The sequence below is a fragment of the Vigna radiata genome, chromosome 7 (genome assembly GCF_000741045.1).
Source record: "Vigna radiata var. radiata cultivar VC1973A chromosome 7, Vradiata_ver6, whole genome shotgun sequence".
NCBI lineage: Eukaryota > Viridiplantae > Streptophyta > Magnoliopsida > Fabales > Fabaceae > Vigna > Vigna radiata.
In genome coordinates this window covers 38754181-38772573 of record NC_028357.1, presented here as the reverse complement: position 1 = coordinate 38772573, position 18393 = coordinate 38754181, and the positions used below count along the sequence as shown (strand labels likewise).

The following is an 18393-nucleotide window of genomic DNA, read 5'->3' as shown; positions in this document are numbered from 1 at the left end:
TGCAGATTTTAGGAACTCACACACCCAAAATTTGTTCTAGACCTTTTTATTAACTTCTAACCTTCCTAAATTGATCTGTATGATGAATTGAACTTGTTTAGATGTTCCTAACTAATCATAAGTTGATTCCTTAACTGTTATGCATGAATTTAATTTCTAAAACTTTAATTCCATGAACTTAGATAGCAATTTCTAATTTTACCACTTACCAGTTATTTTAGACCATTTTGACTCATCCTATAAGTCATATGTGACTTGTCTAAGGGTTATAAATTGACCAAAACAGTACCTCTTACCAGATTCAAATTATAACTACTCTAGTTCCTAAATTTCAACCTAATTTACCTAATTCACTAGTTTTCTGTTTATGGATGCAATGAATCAAATAAATCATCTCACGAATCACAATCCAGCTTTACAATCATGTATACTCAATCATCAATAGTTATGTTCAAAATCATTCTAGAATTTAACAGCACAAAGTCTCATACTCTCATGTCACTTAAATACAACTCAAAACAGTATAATGAACCAAGAACTTGCCTACTACTATTATTTCACAGATTTTCACACAAGATTCACAGTGCATGTAAAACTTCAAATTCATAATCCAAGATATGAATTACTAGTTCCCCTTATCTCTAACTAAACCAGTCTGTTTCACAGGATGCTCCCTCTAGCCTCCTTTGCACCGTGAGAAAACTTAAAATACCTACAAATCATCAATTGATGATAGAAGGCAGTTTCTTAGAACATGCATTGGGTTAAGAATTGGGGAAAAATACTTAGAAGCTACATGCAACTAGTTCCATTGCATGATCACAGCTCCAAAATATATTGAGAAAAGGAAGAGTACCTACCGGTTGAAGAAATGGGAAATTGATCAGTGAAAACAAGGTCCGTTTTGTTGTGCTTGCTAGAGCACCACCTGATCAGAAGTTCACTGGCTCAGTGAAGAAAGAAATTTGGGAAGCGAACAGAGGAGAGAAAGGATGTTATTGTGAAGGTGGATAAAGTGTTCTCAAAACTGGAGGAACATTTGAACAAAAGTGATTTTATACTCTTTAACCATTTTCTGAAATTCTTAAATATTCAACTCCAATTACTTGCTGCCACGTATCCACTTCCAAAACAATTATTTTCCAGTCTTTACAGTTTATCGACAAAAACTTTAATATTAAAAGAATAAAATTTATATATAATATAAAAAGATGTTTTTTATTAAAAATACATAAAATATAATAAACAAATAATTTTTATTTTATTTTACATTATTAAAACATGGTTATTTCATTTGTTATATTTTTTATTGTTACCTGATTTTAAAGACAAAAACTATATTTTCTTTTGTTATTGATTTATGTATTCCTTTGTTTTGTTCAGGAAAATAAAACAAATTTCATATTTTCCTCGAACATTGGAAACGAAATGAATGTTCAATGCAGATACAAATATGTCAAATTTCACACGAAATTTCAATATAAATTGGGAAATCTTTTTGTTATGTTTATAAAATTTTTTGCGTGGTGTCACTTAAGAGAAAGCTTTCTTAAAAGTATAAGTTGTGAATTTTACCAACTTGCTTCATCCATGATAACTTCTTCATTGATAATTAGTCTCAATGCGAATAACTATATATTTGGTGATTATGTTTTTTGTCCATAATAAATAATTTCAAGAAAATGATTGTTTCGGTGTGTGTCGAGTCCGACAAACCCTTCACAATTTCTTCTTTCTCTACCACCCGTCTCTCCTATGGTTCTCTGATCGTCCGTCCTCCTCGTCTGACATATGACCCAGAAGGATACCTGCTAAAGACATTCCGTTGTTTAAGTCAGTTCAAATGTCCATCGGTTATCAGAATTCAGAATTAAATACGCAATAAATGAATCCACTTACCTGTACCTGTGACTTGTATTTATAGTGTTGGATATGAGCTTAATATTAAGGTGGTCCTAATCAGGGCCCAATCTTGCCCATAGTCTTAATCATACAATTACCTTAACTAAATTGGTCTTACCTTGATCTTCCAGACCGTCCGTTTCCGACCGTCCAGTTACTCTTCTCTAAAATAACGGACCGTTACGTTTGCTCAATTGTTCCACACATCGATCCTTGTTCCCGAAGACCAGCCGTATTATCCGTCCGGATATCTCCAGTACAATGATGTATAATTAAGATTTATGACCATTTTCATTTGAAAAGTCACAAGAAAATACTCCAAACTATTTGTGAGAAAAAAAAATATTTTTAAAACAATAAAGAAATAGAACTAAAGAAAACCTAAAAGTGGATGAAAAAAAATCAAATTTTAACAATAATTTAAAAAAAAAAATCATCACTTTTAGAATGTTCATATTATCTACAGATTATAATCGATATATAATATTCGTATATAATATTTAATATACCTACACATCCTAATCGATGATATTCAATATACCTACACATCCTAATGATAGATAATGTCCATATAAAATATTTATCCATGTATAAAAATTGATAAATAAATCATAATTTTCTTATAAACCAAATTATATTGAGTTCTTAATATGCCATACAATGACTCAATATATACAAGAAAATTGTATGTGAAAAAAAAATGTAGAATTATCATTATGAAAAAAAAGTAAGACTATAACTTACGTTGACTTGTTTTTTCATGAAAACATAATAAATGGCGTCAACTAAATGCAAAACACACAAAAAAGAAATCTATTATTTTAATAGGCCAAAGTATGAAAGATTTAAAATTGAATCATTAAATAATTTTCAGAAACAAAATGTTACTAATAAAAAAGAACCAAATAGAAAGTGTATTTTTGTTTTTATTTTATAAATAAAGCTATATTTCTTTATTTTTACTATTATACAAGAATATATATATATATATATATATATATATATATATATATATTATGACATTTAATAAAATTGCTTTTAGTTAATTGTGTTATATTTAATAAATATAGTATTTAAATCAAAATATTGTACTGTCACATTTTTAATCTTGAATGCATCACAGTCCATAATAATGCAACTATCGTTCCTGAGTAATTTAAAACTCGTATTGGTTTCGTTGACGAATATTTTCTGTTACAAACTAATCCAACATAAACCCTATAATAATATAAACTAATACTAACATATATTAAAATGATTTTCACTGAATACACTAATCTTTATTGCGATATGATTTAAAAACATTGCACTTAGTATGAATTAAAATTATGAAATATTTTTAAAATAGATAATAATTTCAAATTATATTAATTGAGTAATTAAGTATATAAACTCATGAAATGAAAAAAAAATCCCAGGAGACTACATAAAACAAAGTCATTATGTTTTTTTAAGGATAGAATGTACTTTAAAAAGTATATAAAATTGTTAATTAATTTCAAGTTTTTGTAGATTAAAATGTTTTTATTGACCTTTTTATTTATCAAGTATTTTTTTTAACTGAGTTTCTATCCCTTAACTCTTTTTTTTGTTAACTATTATTTTTTCTTGTCATACATTATCAATATAAAATGACATTATGAATAATATAAAAATATAAGTAACTTTTATTGTTTTAATTGAAAAGATGTTGAATAATAAATTTTATAAGGTTTAAACTCTTTAATGGTCCCTATTTTTGGAACACTTTCCCAATTTCATTCCCTTTTTATTAAAACTCCTAATTTGGTCCTCAAAAGAGCCAATTTCAATTAAATTGACCCTTTCCGTTAAAATAAGCTAACGGTGTTAAATTTTTGGATAGCAAAGTGGATGAGGTGTTAATGTATGCACAAGTGGCCTTGTGGTGATGAAACGTGGCAATAATATGATTAAACGTGGCATTTGTTTAGAGATTCTACCATCGTCTTCTTCTTCTAATTCTTCTTCTGTTCTCACTGCCTAAATAACCACAGATCGATACTGCTTCAACCTCGAATCACATCAACCCTTTGTTTTATGGATTGCCTAGTTGCTCCAGCGATGTGAATCTTCCGCTGTTCAAACAAGCCTTGCCACTTCTCTTTCCATTTTTAGACCTAAGCCCTAAAAAGTTGTGATTTTTATACAAGGAATTAAATTTTCTTGGAATCCATCAAATCTTTCACTCACTCATTCACTCTAATTTCTCGATCATCTCTTTGCTCTGCAACACTCAAAATGGCTCTTAGACCCATCGACAACGCTCTCCCAACGACAACACCAGAGAGACCCAAAAAGCAACCCAAGATCGCTGTTGCAACCCAAAAGCAGCAAGATCGTGCTGCTGTCGTCAATGGCGAAAACCAAATTCCCTTGCCCTCATCAGGGGATGCCACTATTGACTATGTCTCTGACGACGACCTTAAACCCTTGTCGAAGAAATAGCACTTGCAAGCTGCACTCTCCGGGAACAGATCGCAGTGCGAAGCATCTTCATCCAGAAACTCAATGAATCCGTGATTTCGAGTGAACGTGAGTTTATACGCAAGAGAAATGAGAACGAACCTTGAGTGTCCTTGAGATCTTCTTTGAGCCTCAAGATTTCTGGCTTTCTTTCTTTAGCCTGAGAATCTGAAGGTGAGATAAAAATGAAGATTGGAAGGCATTATTGGAATGAAAACGAAGGAAGTGTCTAACCTTTCGCTTCCAACGAAGAAGAGCGTTAGATTGCGAAGGAGACAACGCACTGGACTCGTTTGCATTTTTCAGAATCTTCGATCTGAGAAGCGATATCGCCACTGCTAGCTTCAACGATTAATTTAACCTAAACCCCTAAATCATATTTAACAATCTATTTATTTTAAATTGTAATTTTGCTAAATGCCACATTTCATCATTTATATGTCATGTTTCATCACTATAAAAGCCACTTGTGCATACATTAACACCTCATCTACTTTGCTGTCTAAAAATTTCACGCCGTTAACTTTTTTTAACGAAAAGGGTCAATTTGTCTTTCGAGGACTAAATTGAGAGTTTTAATAAAAATGGAATAAAATTGGGAAAGTGTCCCAAAAATAGAGACGATTTAAGGTTTTAAACCAATTTTATAACTTATATGTTTATCTACAATAAAGAAATTGTTACTGTTACTAGTGAATAATGATCTTTATTATACAATATATCTTCAATACAAACAATAAATTTCACGGATGATTTTACACTGATCTTAATATAATTTTATATTAATACAAATCTCGCATTTTTAACACAAATATACATGTGAGCAAGATAACAATGATAAAAAATTAATTAAAAATTATAAAAGTCTAAATACCTAACAATAACTTGTTTTAATAGAAACACAAATAAAAATACTCAAATTAATTTATAAAAATTGAAAATCAAATCATAAATGATAGAGTTACAATCTTTGTCTCATTTAATTATAATAAATAACAGTTGTTGAGTTTCAGTGACATCTTTGGAGTGCCACTTGACCCAACAAAATACTAGGTCAATGGCCGGCAAGAATTTCCATATTTTAAATATTTATCTATCATTAATTTTTAATATTATAGTATAATTGTATATACGTAAACATTTTCTCTAGTACAGTAAATATTCTAAAATACTAACAAAATTATTATCTCTGAATAATTTGTTTGGTATTATTATTCAATATAAAGAAATATTTTAAAGTTTTGTAAAAATATGAATAAGTGTAAGTGAGAATCCCAATTATTCTTCTTCCTTTCCTTCACATATGAAGGTAGAATAGAATCCTCTTCCTTTCCCTTTCATTGGAATAATTGGTAACCCTAAAACCCCAAAAAAAGACTTTCATTTTTCGCGTTTGAAAAAGTCCTTTTCATTTTTTTTTTTGCTGTTTGGAATGCCCCCACATACCGCATCTCAAAAGGTCCCCACTTGATCCATTCAACGTCTCAATTCAAACGACGCCTCCAATAAACTAACATACAAATAATAATATTTTTTAATTAAATAAACGAAAGAACAGTGCAAGAGCGCATCAACAAACCCACCAAGAGAAAATTTTCACTCTCGATTTTGCCTTGCGCACTGCGATTTCTTTGCAGTTTCCACCCTCCAATTCTGACATTTCTTGACGCGATTTTGGCTTTACCAACTTATAGAAACCATCTTCTTCTTCCTCCGTTGTTTAGACCTCTCAAAATTTGTGCTTCTTCACGAGTCTTTCTGAGCACTACTTTTCCTCTCTCTGGTACCATCTTGCTTTCTCTTGTACAAGTTTTGATTTTGATGACTCTGTTGCTTGAATAAGCCTTTTAATCCATCTGGGTCTTCTGTTTTTGCGCTCTTATGTCTTGCTCTATTCCCCAAAATCTCGGGTTTCTTGATCTTTTTACACAGGCTTCTGAAAAAGAAAATGTTATTTCATTTTCTGTTGGAAATTTTTTTACTTTTTTTATTCTTTAAATCCGTTTCCCTGTCATTGTTAGGGGTTGTTGATTCCGTTTTTTGGTATGTTGCTTTACACTTAATCGCTTTGGTCCGATTATTTGGCTCTATCATTAACCTGTAGTTTTAGTCAAGTTATGAATAAGGTTTCTTGACAAAATTAGTGCTTTTGTGATAAGTGATATAAGAATTTTATATTTGGGTTTCTTTTGCTTGTTGAGGAACATATACAGTGATTGAATAGCACTTGCTTGTCTTTGCAGGGAAAAATTAGGTTATCTTTTTAGGTCGAGCCAAATTTTGAGAAATTTACTTCTTAATCTGCCTCTGAATCAATTTTGCAAGAACAGAGATAATGTCCGGTGCAAAGAAATCTCATTTGAAGAATGCTAAACCTAGTTCTGTTGAATCTTGGACTAATCCATTTGATTCTGATGACGAGGAGAAGAATACCAAAAAGTATTCTTCCTCGAGAAAGACTTCTTCGGATCGCGCACTAGTTACGCTGGAAGTTAACACCAACCCCTTTAATGATGACATTGATGCCACTAAGAAATCATCATCGTATGCCTTTCAATCGGCCAACCGGAACAGGTACAAGAATGATTTTCGCGATTCAGGTGGATTAGAGAATCAATCGGTTCAAGAACTGGAGAGTTATGCTGTTTACAAGGCTGAAGAGACCACGAATTCAGTCAACAATTGTTTGAAGATTGCAGAGAATATAAGAGAGGATGCCACCAAAACACTAGTCACCCTTCATCAACAGGGTGAACAAATTACCAGGAGTCACCATGTTGCTGCTGACATTGACCACGATTTAAGTCGGGTATCAATCTTCTTCATGCTGTTTTACCTTGCTGAAAATATTGTGATGTTATGAAACCCCTTTTGAATTCAAATAGCATTCTGCCCTAAATCTGACTAACTATTTTTTCCAGGGGGAAAAGCTCTTGGGAAGCCTTGGTGGCCTCTTCTCCAAAACTTGGAAACCAAAGAAGACACGAGCAATAACAGGCCCAGTTATTGTTGGAGGTTAATGTCTTCTCCGCATAGTTTTCTTTTGCAATTTTAATTTTTTGTTGTTGTATCATTGACATAATCACATGATAATTAGCATCTTTGAAACCTTTTGGTTTTTAACCAAATCAAATGGCGTGTGTGATTCATGTAACGGACGTACCTAATGGAATAAGCCTTTGTTGTTCTTATTATTGTTGTATCATTGACATAATGTGGTTCATGATCTGCAGATGACCCAGTGAGGAGCAAGGGCAGTCATCTTGAGCAGAGAGAGAAGTTAGGACTGACATCTGGCCCCAAAGGGCAGTCCAAGCTGCGGACCCCACCTCAAGAACCATCCAATGCACTTGAAAAAGTAGAGGTTCGTATCAAGTAGTTGGGGAAGATTAAATTGTTGTTTAAAGATTTAATGTGTTAGTTACTGTTGTGGTACCTGCTATTCTCTATCGTATCTGATTTTGATGTAGTTACTAGTTTTGATGATTACTTACAATAGTTTTAGCTCATTACCAGATAACAAGTTTTTACAACAAGCAAGTTTCATTTACAATCGTTACCAATTTTACTGACTTTATCTTCATACTTCTGCCACTAACATTAGACTCTAGTCACTGTTGGACACATTATGTTTATTTTTAATAATGAATTGAGGTACTAAATGAAATGTTCTGAAACAGGTTGAAAAAGTGAAGCAAGATGATGCACTATCAGATTTAAGTGATCTGCTGGGAGAGCTTAAAGATATGGCTGTTGACATGGGATCCGAGATTGAGAGGTTAGTGAATCACATTGTCTTGTATCGCATTGAATAACCATTGCTTCTCAAGGATTCATGAACACTAGATTTTAATATACTTGTAAAACAAGGTTATAGTTTACCTAACATTTTCATGAATGCCATTGCACTTGCAGGCATAACAAAGCATTGAATCATCTGTACGATGATGTGGATGAGTTGAATTTCCGAATGAAAGGTGCTAATCAACGTGGCCGTCGCTTGCTCGGAAAATAAGAATGATTTCCACACTTGCTAAAAATTTTATTACCTCCCCTACCCTCTTTCATCATTGTTTCTTATTTGGATCTATCACTTGTTATAATAAAACAATCTTTTCATTTACTTTATACCTCTGTTGCATTGTATTCAATTTGCAACAGATTCAACTGTTCTTTTTGCAATACTACATTCAATTTGTTCATTTCTCACCCTGCTTTTTTATGGGTGGATCCCCTAAAGTGCTATTATTTGTGTGTGCACTGAAGAAAAAAACACTTAAGTGTAGTTACTAAGAGTAATGTTATATTGTAGTTCCAATAATTTTTTTTTATCAAATTTTCCTCACCAAAAGCAAGCAACTGAATAATAGTATTTCTCAAAAACCTTGTTTTGCAATGCAGTATTGACCTAGCACAAATTTATTGTTGGGTCAAAAAACATGATTCGAATGGTTTTTCTGTTCCCAAAAAAGCAATCCGTTTAAATTAAGTATGTAAAACAATTTTTGGCAGTAAAATTGTATAAAACTATAATTTCTGATTTGATTGAATTAGCGAATTGAAGTAGGCTTTGTAAATAACAAGCTTATCAGAGCAATGATACATTTTTGTAGCATTACTCTCTTAATAGCATTCATTTATTATTAGTTGATATTAAGCCAAAGTTCACTCTATTTATGTCAAACTTATAATTTCAGTAGTTAATATTAATGAAGTCAAAATTCACTCTTTATATCAAACTTGTAATTTCACTAATGATTAAAAAGTGTTAACAAAATTAGATATAATTTAGCTGCATTATCATTGCTTATTATTTTATCAAAAGAATTGGTAAAAGACAAATACATCAAACTTTTTTATTTAAACAAGATAATTTTATTGATAACCAACATAATTAAGCAAAAGACTTGCTCAATAATAATAATAATAATAATAATAAAACTCAGTCAACCACTTAATCAAGTGATAACATATTTACAATTGATAGTTTCACTCTAATCTAAATTTTATCTAACAAAATTAAGTGGTTTAACTTTTTCATGGACTAGAGATAAATTTTAATTAATTTGAATAAAGTATAAATGTGATTACAACTTTGACACAAGTATATATAAGCTATTAATACATAATGACAAGTCACATTCTATTGTCCTAATAATTGATAGTCTACAAGATTCACTTAAGGAGGCTTTGGGTTAGAGTTTTGTTTGAGCAGCACAAGCTGGAGCATCAAAGTAGGGCAATACAACAAATGCAATGGATAAAGGATCTAAGTGTATTGGAGAGTGCACACTAATGAGTAGTGGTTCCAACGTTGGAATTTCTCCATCATTTGTCAACTCTAGGGGAACACCATTCAGCAACATGGTTTGGCTTCTAAGGTAATTATCTTTTGCATTTAAGTGATACTCCTCCCTGAATGTCACATCTGATCCTTTTCTTCCAATCCAAGAAAATGCCCTCTTCAGATTATTTAATAATGAATTTTCTACATGGATACTTGTACCATTTTCATGTCCTCCACTACTCAGAGGCACTCGATCACGAACCATCAGTGTGAAATCAGTCTGATTGCTCAAATTGATCAGCAGTAATGTTATACCATCCTGTATAATCAAGTTAAAACAAATTATAGGAATGCTTATCGTGCAATTCAAACTACCTACAATTATGCTGGCATAACATTCTATTCATGGATGTTAATAATATAATATTACCTTGGTTTTCTATGAACCCACCTACAATTCAATCTAGCATATAATAATGTATGATTGTTGGATGTTATACGAACTTAAATTTTACAAGTTTGTAAGCAAAGATCAGATATAGAAGAACGAATATCCTGCTGTTCCTTCGCCAATTTATGCTTCTATAAGATGATAAGACACTTACTCTGCCTTTCGAACAATGTGCATAACTGCGTAAAGAAGGTGAAAAAACATCACTACTGGCTGCAAGAACAGTATTCCCCATTAGCCGATGCCACAAAAGTGCACTGCTCAAAACATCATTATGAGATACTTAGATTAGATATGTAAAGCAATATATTTTTACATTATTATAACTACTCAAGAATGTAGAAAAACGTATTTATATATATTCCTTTTCTCTTCATTTACATTTTTGAAATTTGCACTTGCCTGTAGTAGTCAGGATTAGGAACGAAAGTAGTGGTATCCAGAAGTCCATAGTTTCCTCCAATTATAGTTTGTCTGCAGTAAACCTTAGTGTTGTATCTGGATGCCATTCCAAGTTGATCTAAGTACCTGTAAGTTACCTAAATCTCAGAACTCCTTGATTAATTTTAATGATGTTTTTTGTAAAACAAGGAAGAACCAAGATTACCAAAAGCTATCTACAAATGTGTTAGAAATTTGACGACCACCGCTGTTGAATGCTCCACCAGCTTCTCCTACCCATGCAGAAGACCAATGGCCATATTTTTTAATGGTTTCTGAAAGACTTCTAAAAATTGGTTCCACCTTGCTCAAGTGTTCGGGATCTAGAATCTTCCTGTCAAGATGCTCGTCACTACCTGAAAAAAAGAAAAGAAAAGAGAAATTTACTTAACACACTAACCAGAAATTATTAGACTAAAACACTCTCCGTATAACTGTTTGCTTTCACATCCATCATCTAGTTATGTTAGAATGTAAACTATTCTCTAAGGATGACTATAGTAGAAATAGTAAGGCAACTGAAAACAAACCTGGGCCCAAATTATAGAGATGATGACTGAGCACATTGACTATGCCTGGACCTGTAACCTGAAGAAGCTTATCATACCAGTCCTTAGAATAGAACCCTCCAGGTGCTACAAGTAAAGGTTTGAAATTGGAGTTATTGTATAATGAGTTTAAAACTTCTTTAAGCTTTATCAAGTCTTTCCCGTACTGTACAGCACTCACACTTGCTGCAATGCCCTTCCCACTCAACTCGTTACCTATGACAGCACAGACAAGAATCAGTTCCAGTGAAGCAAAAATTGAACATACCAAATAGCTTTGTCTTCTGTCCTACCAAATTCCCATGAGTCAATCTTATACCCCTTTGAAACAGTGTAATTGATTAAATCATAAGCATTGGAAGAGTCCCAATCTCCTTGCCAAACTGTATTATGGCCACTGGGGTGCCTCCCCTTGAGTGCATTCAAACCAAATGTCACAATGGCCCTGCAAATATCAAACTCACGCTGTTACACCACATATAATCACCTCTTCCTCACCCTTTTATTCTTTCCTTACGCTACAAATGTGCTTAGGCTAGCACTCAAAATGCATGTGAACTTTTATAGTTCCAGTTACTGAGATGTAACTCTAATTTTAACTGCTTTACAATTTTCACGTTTTTACTTTAGCCGGAAGGAAAAGGGGAGGGAGATGGTGAATAAAACAACGATCCGAATGCTAAATTCTCACCCTGTATTATCGAAAAAATTGTTCAGCTCATCCCACCTTTTCATTTGCAAACACCCCTTTGAAAATCCGAACAATCCACCTTTCATCTTTTGAAATGGATGACAAGGGGACTTCAAACTTCCTACCTCATACAGCAACTGATCTTGCAAAGAACCTCCAACTCTTATCCTCAAAGGCTTGAGAGCTATCAAGCAACCATTATGGAAAGAATGATATCACACTTGTAGTAAATATTCCAAACATGTTACCAACAATAAAAGTATATTCAGCATCAGGAAGTCACAGAACAGAACAGTAGAAGAATTCCATTACAGTGACTGATTTTCTACAATATAAATACCTTGGATTGCCTTCACAAGGAAAGGATGAGACAAGTCCTGAAAAAAACAATCCACATTCAGCAATGACTAAAACTTCTGCAAAGCTTTCTAGACTTCTAAATGAGTGATAGGAAATAGGAAGAATACGTATACTCTTTACGTAAGTCATGTTGTATACAAACAAGTCCAAAATACTCACCAAATTTGCAGCAGATGAATTACCCCAGGGGCAATTGTTGTAATCACACTTGTCATGAGGCCACCAATCAATAGTTGCACAGATGAAGTTATCATCAGTCTCAGCAATTGCTTGAATTCCTTGTACTAGAATCAAACCGTGTTCAACATCTTGAGATAAACCCAATCGCAGAGAAGCCAGAAAGAGAAACAAGACCAGCTGGATTCCCATGAGTAGATCAATTACCACAGGATCCAAAATTAACTGCAGTAAAAAAAGGAAAATGAAAAAAGTTAGGTTTTTTTATTTGGTTTTTTCCCATTCAGGATAATTTGTCTCCACGAACAATTACAAAAGCACCACCTCGTTTCCATTTCCTTCATGATTTTGTGAAGGGTAAAAAGAACATTCTTTTTATAATTATAACTATATAAGCAGAAAAGGAAAAAACAAATCAAACCCTATAATTTAGAGACAAATCTTTTGAAGCTGCATCATTGATATTTTCTTTATCAAATATATGTTTCTATATAAGCTTTTAATGATTAGCCGGTGGTTAAAAACTAAAGACAACAAAAATAAACAACAAATGCATACAAAAAGAACGAATTTTTTACTGTCCAATCTTCCATGAAAATAGAGCCAGTAATGTCTAATTCAAACTCCAGTCAAGAGTCAATAATTCATTTACTTTGACTATTTCTCCATTACCAATATTTTAAACAAGGTACCTGACGTTCAATGAACGCGAATGACAACGAACTCTTTATATATACATATTCTATTCAATATGCCTATATTTACAACAAGGAAATCGTTAATCACAATGACAGATCTAAGAACTCGGAAGCATTAGCCTATGGATCTAAATACAACACCATACCATAACCAGCAAGGAAAACTGGTATTCTCACAAGACAGGACGAACCCAGAAGAAAAGAATCAAACTTGAAGAACACCCAGATAGAGAAACAGTGAAAAACCTTAAAACATAAACACAACACCAACCTGAACCTTGTATTGACTTTTTGATCTAGCACACAACCTTTAAAACGAAAGTGAGGCTCAAGTGTAAGGCAAGAGGTGTAAAAAAGACAACAACAATAACAACACTAATAATAATGATGTCTCACGTAACTGGCAAAGAAGGAGCACTTTCCTTGCCTCGTACTGTCCCAGAGGAAAAAAGGAAAGGTTTAAGAAAACGAAGCAGCCATGATGAAGGACAAGATTGTCGTGATGTAAAGTTAGATTAGTAGTAGTTGGTAGGATGTATGAGAAGGGTGGTGGCACAACTCACATGCACTGCTGCTGTGCTACATTAATATTAATTTTTAGCTGAAGGGGTTTTCTCATGAGGTCATTGTTGCCTCCAAACTTAGGTGTCTTTGTGGTAGATTGGTTGAAGGTATGCATCGTTTTTGGAAAACATACCAACTCAGATAACGGGTGCAAGCAAAGCAAGGGTCAATTCTTTCCCTCTTGCTTAATTGGACTAGGGAAAAAAAGAACACAATTGTATTTCTGATAAAACCAGAATGGAATACAAAATTTGCAATTTGCTGATATTTCAAGTCGTCTCTGTCCTGTCTTTCCTTTGTGGAGAAGCTATACCTTCTTTCACAAAACCATATTCCACCACATCAATTTATTATTTCAAAACAATTATTCCTCTTTTTATCTAAATGATGTTTTTTTTAAATAAATTTAATTAATTTTAAAGTTTTTTCTCTATAGAAAATAAATATATTTTTTAAACATAATTATTGAATGAGTGGTTATTTTGTTTTGATTGTTGGGAGTTGGTTTAAATATCCTGAAATTGGCCGTTGGTTTTTACTTATTTAGAAGTAAACGGAAATGGAAATTGAATCTATATTCTGGTTGAGCTTAATGTACATTAAAGGAGATTTAGGTCAACTATTTGTCGAAATTAAAATTGCGGAAACTTTGACTGTAATATTATAATTGCAATCGCATGGTTGTTTCAGTTTTTTTTTTTTTTAAATAATCTCTTATTTATTTATTTATTTAAACAATTTGCTATTATTTTCTTAACAATCAATAATTTCAATTAAGTAGATCTTTTAATAGCGCTTAATAAACTAATTAAAATTAAAATAATATACACATACGTTTGACTTCATATTATAAATTTCAATCTTATTAAAATATTAGAGTTGATTGAAATGGAATAAAATATTTTGGTCGGCTCAATTTTGTTTACAAGTTAAATATCGAACATCTCTTAATATAATTAAATTACTAAATATAATATTATAAAATTAATAATACAAAACACATCGTCAAAATATACATATAGTTATTAAAAACAATATCTAAAATTATAGAATATAGAATATAAGGATAGACTAACAAGAAAGATATTTTAGATTAAATTAATTGGATAGATATATTAATATTAGAGTCATTAAAGAAGTATATTTGTGTTGTGATTGTCTCTGTTGTTGTGCAAATTCATTGCTAATGCATTTGAACATATCACATACAAGGTTCCTTTTGTGTTTTAGGCCAAACAAAATTCATATATTAGGACTTGTTGTTATACTCTTCATTACATATTATACTTTATTTGAGTGAGAATGATTATTAGAGTACCAAGAGTGCTCCTTGAATTCATACATTAATGCATACACATGAATGTCACAGTAGAATCTCCATATGAGATTTTTGAAATTATGCCAAACACATACATTTTCATATCCAATAACAAACTCATAACAACACTTTCACATAAGATACATTGACCATTAAAGCCATGGACATGAATATCATCAACCATCAAAAGCAGTTAAAAAGAAAAATAGAATAAACAGTGAAATTCGCGCTCAACGCCAAAGCATTCACAAAAATTTGCTTTTAGCAACACCATGTTGGTGCTTAACACCAAAGCATTCACAAAAACTACTGCTCAACAACATCATGTTGTCCCTCAACACCAAAGTATTCACAAAATTAGCGATCAACGTCTTTGAGCTAAATTACTCTTAAACCTACATAACAAAACTTGCTCAGTGCAAGTCTAATGCTGCTTAATTTTCTATAAAAAGAGTCAAGTTATGATTGAAGGAATTTGCCATGCTCAATAACTCAATTAGGTACTTCCCCTTTGGTGGTTTAAAATAATTTTTAAAACATTAAGACTTGTCTCAGTTTGTTCAATTGCTTAAATTATAATTCTCTCGTTCAAACACAATATCAATTGAATCAAGCACAACCATTCTAACATTCAACTATCATCCAAATCATACAAAATAACCTCAACAATACATACCAAACCAGATTAATCAGAAAAGTCATTTTACAACCAATTTGATCTAGCTACAATATGCATTTGTCAAATTAACAAAATCACACAAAACAAGTCAAAATTAGTTTACCTTAAAAAATATTTAAACAACTCTAAGACAACTCAACATCACCAAACTCATAATACTCTATTTACACATAGAAACATCACAAGAACGATCGAGACCTACCATTATGATCATTGATCAACAAAGACTCATATAGAAGACTAAAACGACACATGCAAGTTAAAAAAATATCACATGCAAGAGAAAATAGATTGAGCTCAAGAAAAGAGCAAAACAACCAACTTACTTAAACAGATAAATTGGTCGATACAAATTGAAGAACCATCGTGAGGATCTACAGTCTCAAATCTTCAATCAAACAAATAGAGAATGAAAGTAATAAGTCATAGAACTCTAGAAAAATAGTTTCTAAAGAGATTATGTGTTATAAAATAATGAAACTCATTTATAAAACTTCATATTTATATAAATCATTGTAATATGAAAATAACCGAGTCTCACTATTTTTAAACTACTATCATTTCTAAAATATAATTTTCTAGATCCTTGCATTCTCTCCAACAAGAAAAAATATCGTCCTAAAAAATTTCTACTCTAAAATACCATCATCGTTTCCAACACCTTAACTCCATTATTTATATGAGTCTATGAGTTTATTAGAGTTAGGATGATCCCATCCTCGATATTCATACTCAATGCATACACTACACTATATGATATGGTATTCCTCCTTAAGAAAAAAAAATATTATTCGTACAATACACAAAATCAACAATATCTTTCAATCACAACCTCAACGAACTCAAGAAAATTATCACCATTAGTGTTAGTACTTCATTCTTCCTTTCTTATCCATATCATGAAGTCTAAATACAAGTAAAATAATAACTCAATAGTTGTAAACACAAAACTAAATATTGATGCAACCTAACATTCACCTTTGTCACAAAATTGTCATCATTTTATTTATCATTATGTTCCAACATTTAAACCACATTACAATCAATTAACATCATAATCATCAGTAAACTATCATAGTTCCACAATAACTATAATGTTAACCCAATGTCAATTGGGGTCGAAGTCTAAAGACCGAATGAGCCTTAGGTAAAATACTTATGTGTTTACTTATGGAAGGGTTTTTAAAGTCAATCATTTAAATACTTGTTTAAAGCATTGCAAGGGTGTGAATTAAACGGATATAATATTATTAAAATTACTTAAATAAGGAAAAGAGAAGTAAGAAGCATGATGGGGTGATTGAAAGATGATATAATAAGTAGAAGAGATCCGAAATAGAACACTTGAATGCTCTAACTGATTAGTCTCTATGTTTTTTGGCTAGAACAATAATATATCATCTAACCATCACAAATTTGCTTAATGAATTTCTTTCTTGCCCAAGGAATCCTATTTCGGGACAAGGCTTACCTCAATGGTAATATATCTATTCTCAATTATTACACAAATTATATATCAACCTAACATCCAAACCATGTTCTATCACAATTTCCAATACAAAATTCACTCGTTAAGGTTCTTCAAAAATTTTAACCCAATTAAACAAAATCACACAAATCAAATATCAATTTTAACTCAACAATGTTAAACACATATTAAACTAAATTAAGCAATTTTCAATCAAACAATCCCAACATTTCATCAATATCAACATACACACAAGTGAAAATAAATCAAACTATAAAAATATTATTAGTTTCCCTTATTTAGTGTAAAAAGACATGACTCAAAGGTACTGCTAGAACTTTAGTTTTCACAAGATGCTCACAAACATTAGATAATATATCTAAGCATATCATAATTAAAAAGATATTCACTTTGAAATAGTTTAAGTCATATGAACCTAAAACCACACATGCTTTAAAATGTTAAACTAACTTAAAGATAGAAAAAAGATGAACTTACTCTATTATAGAATCTAATTGATGAGAAGTGTAAATCTTCCTATCATAAATACATTAATGGTCTCTAATCATCATATATATTAGAAACATACTCAGAAAATTAAAGAAAAAATATAAAAAATTCAGAAAAATATTTTGAAAAACAATAACATTTATAAAATGAAATTTACTTAAAATAAAATCTACATATTATTAAACTTTTATAGTAAAATGATTGAGTTTTATCTTTTAATTAGAGTAAAATATTATATAGTTAACTTTTCACTATTAACTCTAACTAGGTAAATATATCCAATACAAAACATAAATACTATTTGCAATCGAATATTAATGTTTTTCTATGTATCTTCGTGGAAATATATAAATAAAATACCTTAACAAAAAAAAATATATAATTGTAAGTTATTTTCATGTAGGGCTGAAAATTCTACAATTTTCAATGTAGAAAATATTTTTTTTCTTTAAATTTTTCAGATTTAATAAAGGTAATCAATTTCCGTCTTTGTTATAAAGATTAAAACTTATAATCACGTTTATCAAAATTTCACTATATTGGTTAAAAAATATAAGTCAAAATAAATTATTTTCTGTTTATTGTAATTGTACACAAATGATAAAGATGAACTAAAATGACTTAATTTGAAAAACAATAACTCCAAATAGTATATGTAAATTTAAGGAAATGTAACAAGAAGACTAAAAAATCAAGTCGGAGAACGGTAAATTGCATAAGAAATTTACACAGTGGTAAATAGGATGAAAGTAGATGTTGGGAATCTATAAAATTAATTGAAAAGTAAACTAGCGAAAATAAAAATTTAAATCTAA

The 18393-nt window shown here is 31.2% G+C and overlaps 2 protein-coding genes across 6 annotated transcripts; one reads left to right on the top strand and one right to left on the bottom strand.

Moving 5' to 3' along the window:
• The first annotated feature begins 5922 nt into the window (after nucleotides 1-5922).
• LOC106765814 (SNAP25 homologous protein SNAP33) lies at nucleotides 5923-8595 on the top strand. Its single transcript, XM_014650558.2, has 6 exons — nucleotides 5923-6169; nucleotides 6630-7195; nucleotides 7308-7401; nucleotides 7620-7750; nucleotides 8067-8164; nucleotides 8302-8595. Exons 2-6 carry the CDS (start codon nucleotides 6722-6724, stop codon nucleotides 8399-8401), a joined length of 897 nt encoding a protein of 298 aa, XP_014506044.1. The 5' UTR covers nucleotides 5923-6169; nucleotides 6630-6721; the 3' UTR covers nucleotides 8402-8595.
• An 842-nt stretch (nucleotides 8596-9437) lies between these two features.
• LOC106766847 (heparanase-like protein 1) lies at nucleotides 9438-13868 on the bottom strand. 5 transcript variants are annotated; one of them, XM_022783627.1, is made up of 11 exons: nucleotides 13441-13868; nucleotides 13311-13347; nucleotides 12324-12566; nucleotides 12145-12181; nucleotides 11805-11988; nucleotides 11407-11558; nucleotides 11096-11329; nucleotides 10732-10921; nucleotides 10527-10652; nucleotides 10279-10381; nucleotides 9438-9992 (listed from the first exon to the last, which is right to left on the bottom strand). In XM_022783627.1, exons 3-11 carry the CDS (start codon nucleotides 12531-12533, stop codon nucleotides 9582-9584), a joined length of 1647 nt encoding a protein of 548 aa, XP_022639348.1. In that variant the 5' UTR covers nucleotides 12534-12566; nucleotides 13311-13347; nucleotides 13441-13868; the 3' UTR covers nucleotides 9438-9581. The 5 variants fall into 5 exon arrangements, with proteins under 5 accessions (XP_022639348.1, XP_014507099.1, XP_014507098.1 ...); XM_014651613.2 differs by lacking the exon at nucleotides 13311-13347 and having other exon boundaries at nucleotides 13441-13867; XM_014651612.2 differs by lacking the exon at nucleotides 13441-13868 and having other exon boundaries at nucleotides 13186-13425.
• Nucleotides 13869-18393: the final 4525 nt, after the last annotated feature.